At 37.4% G+C, this 12,260-nt stretch overlaps 1 protein-coding gene across 3 annotated transcripts in view; it reads right to left on the bottom strand.

The window, feature by feature from the left end:
- clta (clathrin, light chain A) overlaps positions 1 to 12,260 on the bottom strand; it is a 72,741-nt gene that overhangs the window by 23,168 nt on the left and 37,313 nt on the right. For all 3 annotated transcript variants that reach the window (XM_051929939.1, XM_028805795.2, XM_028805796.2), the window contains exons 3-4: positions 10,633 to 10,750; positions 742 to 853 (exon numbers count right to left, since the gene is read on the bottom strand). In XM_051929939.1, the coding sequence (XP_051785899.1) occupies positions 742 to 853; positions 10,633 to 10,750 (230 nt within the window). The remainder of the gene's footprint in view (positions 1 to 741; positions 854 to 10,632; positions 10,751 to 12,260) is intronic.

Here is a 12,260-nt window from a genome sequence, read left to right as displayed (position 1 = left end):
TATTACAATTTACATTTATTTGGAGTCTGTACATTTTTACTGACTCTGACTCCACAGCCCTGGGTGTCAGTTCATTTAAATGGCACAGACATCGTGCACCTCCTGTGTATTTTTAGCAGATGTAATTTATGCCCGCAAGAAGTGAACCACTTAAAGGCATTTTCATGCTCGTAGTCCATTTGCTTTGTGCCGAATCAGGGGATGATTTTGGCTAGGATACTTCACCATTGTGAAATCTGCTTTGAAGGGAGTCCAAAATATAATGGGATACAATTCTTTGCAGCAGGCCCTTATTCTTCTCCTGTGATCAAACACAATTTGTAACTGGAAGATAGGAAACTTGTGCAGGGTAAGACCATTTAAAATTAGAAATAAAGCATTATCAGTTTGCTAAAGTCTTGCACATTTATGCTTTTAAGTCACTGTTGTCTTTAAAACTCCTTCATTAATGAGTAACTAGACAGATGAATATATGAACATTTTCATATTAATAATTTTTCATTTCAGCAAAGGCTGCTAAATACTTGCAAGCACAAAACTGAAACTATAAAAAGGCATACTGTGCAAAACATAATTTGCAGTTATGAAATGTCATAATTCAACTGTCATTTTATTCTCAATTCCCTCAATCTGTTATTAGCAAAATACATGGAATTAAAGCAAAATATTTATTTGTGTCTCACTAAGATTCTGCAGACTTACATATGTGGATGCTTTGTGAAGAGAAAAGAGAAATTTTACCTGTTGTTAACTTTTGTCTTTTCCAGCTGCTCATCCTGTCTGCTGTACCATTCTTCTAGATCTGCTTTTGCCTTTTCTTTCCATTCTGTCTCCTGTATACGTGAATTGGCATCTAATTATACAAAACGGGTAAATGATATATAAATTGTAATGGCATAAGGAAAGAACTACTATAGAGAAAAGGAAAGAAAACATAAGTGTGCATCTGTAAAAGAAAAAAAAAAGGCTGTGTATGGCTAATAAGTGTCAGGGTATACATCGGAAATGTGTTTTTAACCATCTTTTAATTTTTTTCAGTATGGCCAGAAGTGATGGACATTTAGTGACTTCTTCTCACTGTGGCTATTGGAGAACAAGAAAGCACAGTGTTACTTCAGAAGAGAAAATAAAAAAATGAAATGCTAAAAAAAATTAACATTAAACTTTTATTTTCATCATAAAAAAGAGAAACACAACAATACCTTATTTTACTACAAAAGCTCCAATGAAACCCTGGGCAACTGCAGAATTCTTACGTGCTTTAAGTACTTCTGTGTTAGTTCAAATAAGATAAAGGGTCTACATAGGAAAAAAACGTGTGGCTCCCGCCAATATATTAGGAACCCATGGGAAAGGAAGGACAGTGGGGGAGCAGCGATATTCCCATTCAATGCCAGGACTTGGACACAGAAAGACAATTCAGCAGCAGCTACACAGGGGCTGGCATCCCAGGAACCATGGAAGGACACACTAGTTGGACTTGAGCACCTGGAAGGACAGGACAGTGGGTGACTGCATGCTATGGCCTGAGCGTTCCCCCATACACTGGGTGGCAGAATCCTGTCTTGGAAGTCCCAGTATAAATATGGACAGAGCACCATGGAGTTGTGGTCCCATAGGCCTGCCCGGTTGGGTTCCGTGGGGTCCTGCCCGAGGGAAGTGTCAGATGTAGACGGCACAAGGACTGCTGGGGGTCCTGCCTGACAGGGTAGTGCTTACAGGAGGCATTAGAATAAACACCAGATGTACTCCCAAATCCAGAGTTAAAAGAGAGCCCTCCATTTAGCCCAGGGAGTCGAAGTGGGGAGAAGAGATGGACAACAGTCACCTAGGTGCAGGAGAGAGAACAGAGCAAATAAAGGAGGGACCGAAAAAGGACTGTGCGTTACCATTGGGTGTTGGAACCAAGGTTATTATAGTGAACGAAAACTAAAATCAAAACTGAAACTATTATTAAAAAAACATTTTCGTAAACTGAAATAAAATAATTAACAAAACTGAAATGAAAAACTAAAACTAAACAAAACTATTAAAGTAGCTGGAAAGACTAACTGAAATAAAATAATAATTTACTAAACATAATTTTAGTTTTTGTTTTTGAATTAATTTTCTTGCTGTTAGTTTTGAACCTTTATAACATTTAACTCTAAAACTGAAAGCCATCCGCCACGTGCCACCCGCACGTATTCATCCAGTGAACGATGGCTGGTGATGGAGGGCGGCTGTTCACACAGCATTTGCGGTGACAGAGCAAGCTGAATATGCATGTAAAGCCTGTGGAGTAGAAAGCAAATTTACGTGCCACCTTTCTTTGCACTTGTTGTATATCAAGATGTAATTCAAAAGCCTGAAATCAGAATGTGCTGCTCAACAAAAACTTTACCGTATGGACAAAAAAATCATGAGTGAGTAACGTTTTAGTTTATTTCTCAGGTGCCTGCTTTTTATTGACAGCAATTCCCCTGCCACTTTGCACTATACTAAACATGAAAAAAAATCGACCTCGACATTTTGATGAATCTTGACATTTTAGAACTCCCCGAGTCTGAAAACACCGTTTTTTGAAATTATGTCTGTATGTGTGTGTGTGTGTGTATATAAACACGATATCTCAAAAACGCAATGAGATAGATGGATGAAATTTGGCATGTGGTTGTTACACCAGACTGTAGATCTGTATTAACTTTTGGGCCAAATCCATTAATTGGAAGTGGTACTTTACCTGAACACATACTCAATATTTTTTTTTATTCATGCAGCTGCAGAGTCCGATTTATTCAACTTTACTTTTATAATAACAATAATTGTTCAATATATTATTAATTTGATTTGTTGTGGATGGTTCTTTAATGTACATAATATAATCACTGTCTTGCGGTTTACTCCTCAAATGTCCATCTGAGTACACGAGAAAGTCTAGGGGAGACTGATCACTCCCGATTTTTAAAAATAAAACGGCACTGATCGAGAGACAGACTGGGTCATCATACAAGATCAGCATATTATTGCTGACCTATCACTTTTGCTTTAAAAAAGTCATTTAATAACAAAGTGATACAAACCTTGTAAAATTCCTGAGTTGGCAATGTCTCTACTGAGCTACAGGTAGGTGGGCGAAGAGAGTCTGCCAAGTGGTGAAAAGCTAAACATACTCATTTGTCTTTGTATTTATTCTATATTTATTATTTTATCTTTTTAGTTCATATTCACAGCTCAAACTACCTCATATTGTGAAAATAATCCAGAAGCAGAATTATGCTTTAAAATATCTGTCCCCATTTTTTTCAATGTTTCTCTCTCTCTCAAATCAGACAGTTGAAATATCATATTCTTTTTGCTCTTAACATCAGCCATATCATACATATTGCATACCAGAGATTTTTCCTGCCTTGCATCCAAATCTGCTGGGGTAGACTCCAGGTTGCTGTGATCCTGCTCTGGATAAACAGGTGTAGATAATGCATAAATTGTTCTTAATCTCTTAATACTCTTATTACCTGCTCATGCTCTGCTCATTAAGGATTTACTGTTCTTATGATGGGCTATTCAAGTCTCACTGCCCCTAACCTTCACACTACAGGGTACATGCTTGTTTTTCTTTCTTTCTCTCAATAGATCTAGGTGGGGTCTGCACACTGATTCACGCCCAAGAGCCTTGTTCTTCCTTAACCCCCGTGATTTGCATGGTTACACCTGTCAAAACACAGTAGAATCTTTTTTCTTATTTTTTTATATCTTTCCAGGCCTACAGGTGAAAAATTCTGTCTCTAAATTGTTTGGGCCTGAGATGGAATCAGAGATCAGTATGGCTAGTAGAAAATAACAAAGCCCAGTGTTTTCGAATGAAATATTGAAGGCATTCATTATAAGCACATTGTCGTTGGAGCAGGATATGTTGTGTGTTGTAGACATTTAGAGTAAAAAAACCCTCACACCTTAAAATTTACCTAAAGTTCATTACAAATTGGCCCATTCTGGACAATAAAAGGAAAAGAAAAAAAATGCCAACAGTCAGTGCAGATTTGTTCAGCACAAATGACACTGAAAATATTTTAAAAATTATAAAATTGTGTAAAATTGTTCATATTCAGTACCTGGTTTTGATTATGCTTGTTTTTATCAGACAAAAACAAAACCAAATAGTAAAGTGTGTTGTGTAGTGTAGCAAGCTTCCACTAACATTAAATTCATATTATATCCAAACCCGTTAAGTGAACAGTTCTGTCTCATTATGACACAAAAACTAAACTCCATAGTAGCTCTTTAACCATACTATAATTAATAAAACTAAAACTGAAACTAATATATATAAAAATAAAATATAAATGTCTTTGTTAAAAAAAAAAAAACTAAAGCTAAAAATACACGATGAAGGAAAACTAAAACCAAACTGAATTTCCAAGTAAGGTCAGAAAAAAATATAGAAATAAAAACTAATATAAAAATGCAAAACTATAATAACCTTGGTTGGAACCCTTTACGGCAATGTGGGAAAGAAACCGATGAAAGGTTTGCATGTTGTAAATAAAACAACTGAAGTGAAGGTGGAGTAATAGAGACAACTAGTGACTTGTCTGCTTTGCTGGGTGTTTCAATAAAGACTCTGATACTGAATAAAGACTGAGTGCTGTTCCTACAAGTGCCAAAATAGAAAGATCTCTTTGCTCATTCCGCCCTTTGCCCGTCTTTTGTGCAACTCAGTAGCCAAGACACGACAAGATACACACTGTATATATAAATATACATCTAATAAGAGATTATCATATAACATATGATTATTGCTGAAGTCAGCAGTGACTTCAGTGAGTAGATAATAGTAGAGGTCACCCAAAGAAGATTTTTTTTCAGACAGTAAAATCTCAAAGAGTGACTTAAGTAGAGATGGGATTAGAAATCCCATTTTTGGACAATTCTTTTTGCAGCCAGTTTCTTAATTAAAGAATAGTATATACTTATAAATCAGCACATTATTTTTTTGTATTCACTTGGTCAATACATGTTCTTTATAACTAGGAAAGAGCAACACACAGATGAGTACTCAGGTGTTTGACAGGGGGTCTTCCACAAAGTGCACTTAGCAAGTAAGTCTTGTTTAAATTGAGATGCCGGGCTTATCTAAGCCAGTTTCATTTCCACCAAAGAGGATTAATGCAAGTAACACCTGGTAACAAAGAGCCACGTCTTAGAGTGCTCCGTATCAGGCTAAAGATGAAGTTCAGTGGAGTGTTGTGAATTGAGAGTTCATGAAATTCATGAACGATGAGAAATAAAACCACAGAAAAAGGTTCCCATGTTTTTTTAAGCATATCTAATGTTGCTAAATGCTTGTTTAAATGAACCTTACATGTTCATTACAAAATGGTAAAGCATGATAACCTACACTAACCATTGAAAATAAATGACATTTGAATTATGTCATTCATTAACACCTTTTTTTTTTTAATCAGGATTTTTTTAGCATATTTAATGTTGCTGCATTGTTAAGTTACACTGTTTAGCTTGAATTAATCTGATATTTGTTGCAAAGTGGTAAAGCATTAATAGCTTTAAATATTAATAGCATTAATGTTAATTGAAAAATGACAAAAGTTAATAATCTATCACATTAAAAGTATGCCATTCATCCCCATTGCTCTTTTTGGTCAGCAGAAGACCAAGGAAAAAGATACAGTTTACCGTATATACTCACGTATAAGGCGGGTCTTGAAACCAAAAAAAATCGATCATAAAATCAGACCCCAACTTATACACCCGTTCAAAAATGAGACAGTACATTTTTTTTTCTTGCCTCCTCCAATCTCACATCAATTTCTCAGACGCATTGAATTTTGTTGCAGCAGTGCAGTTACCAATTTCTTTCACTACTTCAACAACATTTAATTTAAAACCAGCTTCATATTTTCTTCTGATCGAACACTCCATCGTAGATAAGGGATGCTCTTATGATAGAGAAGTATGAGTGTGTGAGATACAAAAAACACAAAGCAATGCAAACGTCGATTCGGAATAGTTCAGGTATTACCGTGTGGTCATGTAGGCACAATAGAAAAGATGTTAGGAGCATGCGCTGATACAGCACATTGCCACACCTATATAGGCGTTAGCATATCATAATCCTCGACTTATATGGCCAACATTATAAAATACCAGAAGTTATACTGTAAAAGCAAGTCCTGACTAATCCGCGGGAGAACTTATCCGCGAGTATATACGGTATACGGCCGACATTATAAAATACCAGAAATTATACAGTAAAATCAAGTTCCGACTTATCTGCGAGTACATATGGTAGTAATAAAAAAATGGGTAAAAAGACTGGTTTCATAATGTTAAAATATTCTATAATAAAGTGACAATTCTGTCAGTAAACCTCTAACACTAAAGTAGCACAATGATTTTCATAGTAATGTACAAGAAAAAACATCTCATTTCTAGGATTCAACACTGATGTTAAGTCAAGTCAAGTCAACTTTATTTATAAAGCACTTTACATACAACAGCCACTGACCAAAGTGCTCCTCCTGTCCTCATGTGATACGTAGAGCTTTTAAACCACCAGCACAAACAAGGTACTAAAACAAAGCCCTCTGTTATTTTTGATGTCATGACAGTATTTGCATATGCATTTTAAAATGACAAAGAGTAACAAATTAAAAAGATTCAATCATACACTTCAATAATTTTATGCATCCAACCTCTTTATTATTTTTATAATAGCCCATACCTTTTTTTTATTACCAACATGTTAAATATACTAAATGTTTTGGTTTTTAAACATTTTGGAAGATAGAGGGTTGAAAATTAATACAAAGAGAACAGAATATAGAGGATTAATGGTGATCAGGGTTCAGAAGTTGAAAATAGTGGATACATTTAAATATCTAGGATCAATGGCAGCCCAAGATGGGAAATTAAGATGCAGAGATAACCCATAGAATGCAGTATGGATGGAACAATTGGAAGAAGGTATAAAGGAGTATTGTGTGATCACAGAATTAAGACAAAGGTTAAAGGTAAGGTTTTTAAGACAGTGGTAAGACCAGTAATGATGTATGGAGCTGAGACATGGGCAGTAAAAGGAGCGCAGGAGAAAAAGATAAATGTGGCAGAAATGACAATGTTGAGATGGATGTGTGGAGTTACAATAAAGGACAGAATAAGAAATGAGACAATCAGAGAGACCACAAACATGGGAGAGATTTCTGATAAAGCACAGAAAGTAGGTTGAAATGGTATGGACGTGTGATGAGGGCAAATAATGAATACAGGTGCATCTTAATCAAAAAGTTAATTTATTTCAGTAATTCAATTCAAAAAGTGAAACTCGTGTATTATATAGATTCATTACACATAGAGTGATGTATTTCAAGTGATTCTTTTTAGTTTGCTGATTATGGCCTACTGCGGTGGGTTGGCACCCTGCCCAGGATTGGTTCCCTGCCTTGTGCCCTGTGTTGGCTGGGATTGGCTCCAGCAGACCCCCGTGACCCTGTGTTCGGATTCAGCGGGTTGGACAATGGATGGATGGATGGATTATGGCCTACAGGTAATAAAAACCCAAAATTCAGTATCTCAGATAATTAGAATATTGTGAAAAAGTTCAATATTGTAGACTCACGGTGTCCCACTCCACTCAGCTAATTAACCCAAAACATCTGCAAAGGTGTCCTGGGCCTTTAAATGGTCTCTCAGTCTGGTTCAGTAGGCCACACAATCATGGAGAAGAGTGCTGACCTGAAAGTTGTCCAGAAGACAGTCACTGACAGAAGGGGAAGCCACAAAAGGTCAATGTTAAAGAAGCTGGCTGTTCACAGAGTGCTGTATCTAGGCATATTAAAGGAAAGTTGAGTGAAAGGAAAAGATGTGGCAGAAAAAGGTACACAAGCAACAGGGATAACCAAAGCCATGAGAGGATTGTGAAGCACAGCCCATTTAAGAATTTGGGGGAGATTCACAAGGAGTACAACTGTCACATTCCTTGTGTCAAGCCACTCCTGAACCAGAGACAACGTCAGAAGTGTCTTACCTGGGCTAAGGAGAAAATGGACTGGACTGTTGCTCAGTGGTCCAAATTTTCATTTGGAAATCAAGGTCTCAGAGTCTGGAGGAAGAGTGGAGAGGCACAGAATCCAAGTTGCTTGAGGCCCAGTGTGAAATTTCCACAGTCAGTGATGATTTGGGAAGCCATGTCATCTGCTGGTGTTGGTCCACTGTGTTTTATTAAGTCCAAAGTCACAGCAGCCGTCTACCGGGAAATTTTAGAGCACTTCATGCTTCCCTCTGCTGACAAGCTTTATGGAGATGCTGATTTTATTTTCCAGCAGGACTTGGCACCTGCCCACACTGCCAAAAGTACCAATACCTGGTTTAATGACCATGATATCACTGTGCTTGACTGGCCAGCAAGCTAGCCTGACCTAAACCCCATAGAGAATCGATGGGGTATTGTCAAGAGGAAGATGAGAGACACCAGACAAAGCACCCTGGGCTTCCATAACACCTCAGCAGTGCCACAAGCTGATAACCTCCATGCCACGCTGCATTGATGCAGTAATTTATGCAAAAGGAGCCCCGACCAAGAATTGAGTGTGTACATGGGCATACTTTTCAGTAGGTCAACATTTCTGTATTAAAAATCATTTTTTATTGGTTTTATGTAATATTCTAATTTTTTGAGATACTGAATTTTGAGTTTTCATTACCTGTAGGTCATAATCAGCAAAATGAAAAGAAATAAACGCTTGAAATATATCACTGTGTGTAATGAATCTATATAATATACATGTTTCTCTTTTTGAATTGAATTACTGAAACAAATTAACTTTTTGATGATATTCTAATTTATTGAGATGCACCTGTATTTGGGCAAAAGAGTGATGGGAATGAAAGTACAGGGGAAGATAAAGTGAGGATGGTCAAAATGGAGGTAGATGGATAACGTAAATGAAGATCTGAAGGAAAAGGGCTTGACTGGCAAGAAGGTGTAGGACCGACCTGTATAGAGAAAGTTGATCTGGCACATCAACCCAACGTACAAGTGAGGAAAAAGAAGAAGAAAGTATTTTTTAATTAAGGATATGCCAGTAAGATAGTACCATTCATTATAAAAACTGGCAAGTCTGGCCAGGTACTCGTGACCTTTTCATACAAATGTTTGTGGTTACATTTAATACATAAAATATGAAGTGTAACAAGTGAGTGTCTGTAAACTGAATTCATCCAAAGTTGTATCAGTGGCACTAGATAATGATATGTAGGTTTCCCAAACGTCATAGATCCCAACAGACTGTGCTTGAGTTTGAATAAGGGCACCGGCAGGTTCATTAGAAGCTGACTATGTAAAATACAAAACATTCCATAGTATCAATGCACAGGTCCATCATTTTAACTGACACTTAGGTGTGTGGCCAGTTCTATTGTGTAATCAGGCATTCTGATGAAGGCAAACTCCATCAGCAAGAGTGGTGACATTGGGGCATCACACCAGTGACAGAAGCTACAGCTTTCTTTCTGGTTACTAAATATGCAGCATATGTTTGCATGTAAATGTACAGTAATTCTAGAAATTCAGAGGTATGTTCTAGTATATTATTTTCAATTGCTGCCAAATGCGGATCATATGGCTACTGACTACTTACTTGTTTTAAGTGTTTCTAGTATGTTCAAACTGAGCGATTAAAAGGAAACTTAAAAAATAGAATAATGCCATTAAATGTTAATTATTCAAACACAAATTCAGATCTATAGTGTATTTCAGCTTTTGTCTGCTATCGATTGCCATGCTGCCCCCCTCTCTTTCTTTATAGTGGACAGGTTTCTTTTGTGTGTTATTATAGATCCACTATTATTTCTTGATGGGCTGTAAACACTGCCGCTGTCTCGGTTACATGTTCTTCTATTTTATGACAATTAAACTCCATAAATTTTCCAAACTGTCCCATAATACATTATACATCGCATCAGCTTCACGCTTAAATTCCCAGATACTCAATCTGCAGATATTGCTCTCTCCTCTGTGCATTTTGAGCCCTGATAGATTTTACTGATGACTCAGCAATGCATCCATAATCACAGATTTCCTAAACCCATTTTGAGTTAACGAGAAAAACACTTTACGGTCATGGAAATGATTGAGCCTCGATTGGAAAAAGAGTTAAGATGCATCTAAACTGCACTGTCTGCAATATTAGTTTTTCCACAAATAAATAATTACGGAAATATCAACCACGTTAGGAATGTGGGTGGTTCACTTTGTCTGTGTGTACCTGAGAAAGTGGTCACTTCTAGAAATAATAATGTAGTAAAAAAAAAAAAAAAAAAAAAGTGCCATTTTAAGACAAAACTCAGCATCTTCTGGGACCCTTCATCACAAAGCCCTCTCGTTCCAGAAGTAGATGGAAAAAGATACAGCACATAGTTTACAAGCTATCAAAGATCTTAGTAATGTGGAGACAGATGTTCTTTGCTTTACTGTTTTAAATGTCAGACACTGCACTGTGAACATTGTGAAAATCTGCTGTTTTTCTACAATATCTTCATGCTACACAGTCTCAAGACAATGCCTTTGTTCACTGTATTTAAAAACAACAATATTTCCTCAAGTCAACCAATCAAAATAATCTAAATACACACCAAGGACTTCCAATCTTTCAAGTTGCTCCTCCCGCCATTTCCGAAGACTTTCTGGCTCTGCCTGTAGCCGATCAACTTGCGAAATTGCTGCATAGGCATCAGAAGGACCATTGCTCTCCTAAAGAATGAGATACAGGAAAAAAAACCAAAACAAAATATAAATCCATGGAAGACACTATGCATGATAAAAAGTCTGCTAGGGCACAAGCACAATACAATAAATCAAAGATGAAAAAGAAAAGTGACACTAAAAACAAACATTGAATACAAATCCACTAACATCAAGCACCCGTCGCCTTACTAGTCAAATAAAGTCATGGTGGATTCATTGTTGCAGCAAATGGGTTGCATTCTGTACAAACTGCAGTACTTTAATTACATGAATGCATTTGGAATTTTTGACTTGCCTACTGCGCCTATACAAAATTCATACAATCTTAAACATGGTGGAATGAGATAGCATTCAAAACTCTTCACTTTGTGCACACTTTATTGTGTTGTAGATTTAATTTTAAATGGATAAACTTGCAATTTTTGCTCATCAATCTCCACTCAATAACCCATAGTGACAAAGTGAAGACATGTTTTCAGAAACGTTTGCATATTATTAAATAATCCATCCATCCATCCATTTTCCAACCCGCTGAATCCGAACACAGGGTCACGGGGATCTGCTGAAGCCAATCCCAGCCAACATAGGGCACAAGGCAGGAACCAATCCCGGGCAGGGTGCCAACCCACCGCAGGACTTATTAAATAACCAAAAACTGAAATCTCTCATTTATGCAAGTAATTAATGCAATACTTTATAGAAGCCACTTAAGCAGTAATTACAGCTTTGAGTCTACTTGGGTAAGTCTATAAGGTTTGCTGACCTAGTCTGCAAATTTATTCCATTCTTTCTAACAGATCCTCTCAAACTCTGTTAGACTGGATGGGAAGCACGACTAAGGTCTGCTCACAGATGTTCTTTTTACAAGATTTAAGCCATGGCCTTTGTCTAGGCCACTATGGTAGAGTCAGAATCTAACTATCCATTACAAACAATTGCAAGCCTCATTTGCTCTCTCTAAAACAGATGTCTCCTCAGCACGCGGGGATATCCACCCACAGGGTCAGTCAACCTTCAAATCGGGCTTGGAGCCTCACCACTAGTCCTTCGGCATCTATGAGGTGCGAAGCACCGAGCCTTGCTCCTTTCTTCCATAAGCCGCAGTTCCTTGGGCTTCTATGGAAGCTACTCAGAGTTTAAGATTGCTCCTGCTCCCTGGTGCACACAGCAGGAGTGACATCTCTGCCCTCTCAAGTGTTGGCCACACACTCCTCTACAGGAAACATTTCCCCAACCACCTGCCCTTCTCTCCACAAATGCACTGGCTCTCAACTGATCCTGCCATTCTACTTTCATTTTGTTTTGTTTTAACCTCCAATTGCCCTTTCTCACCTGTGCTCTGGATATTTTGTACTTCCATTGACTTGTGGTCAGGTGCCACAATCTCAGACTCCATGAGCACTAACAAGGAAATTATCCACCGCATGTGTTCACATGTGGATACAAGACACCGGCACCTGTCTGGAGCTTTAGTGATATGTATTTATTAATTTAAAAATTGCACTTGCCATGGACC

Source organism: Erpetoichthys calabaricus, chromosome 7, assembly GCF_900747795.2.
Source record: "Erpetoichthys calabaricus chromosome 7, fErpCal1.3, whole genome shotgun sequence".
Lineage (NCBI taxonomy): Eukaryota > Metazoa > Chordata > Cladistia > Polypteriformes > Polypteridae > Erpetoichthys > Erpetoichthys calabaricus.
The sequence above is the reverse complement of the archived record's forward strand: the minus strand, read 5'-3'. Positions and strand labels throughout refer to the sequence as shown.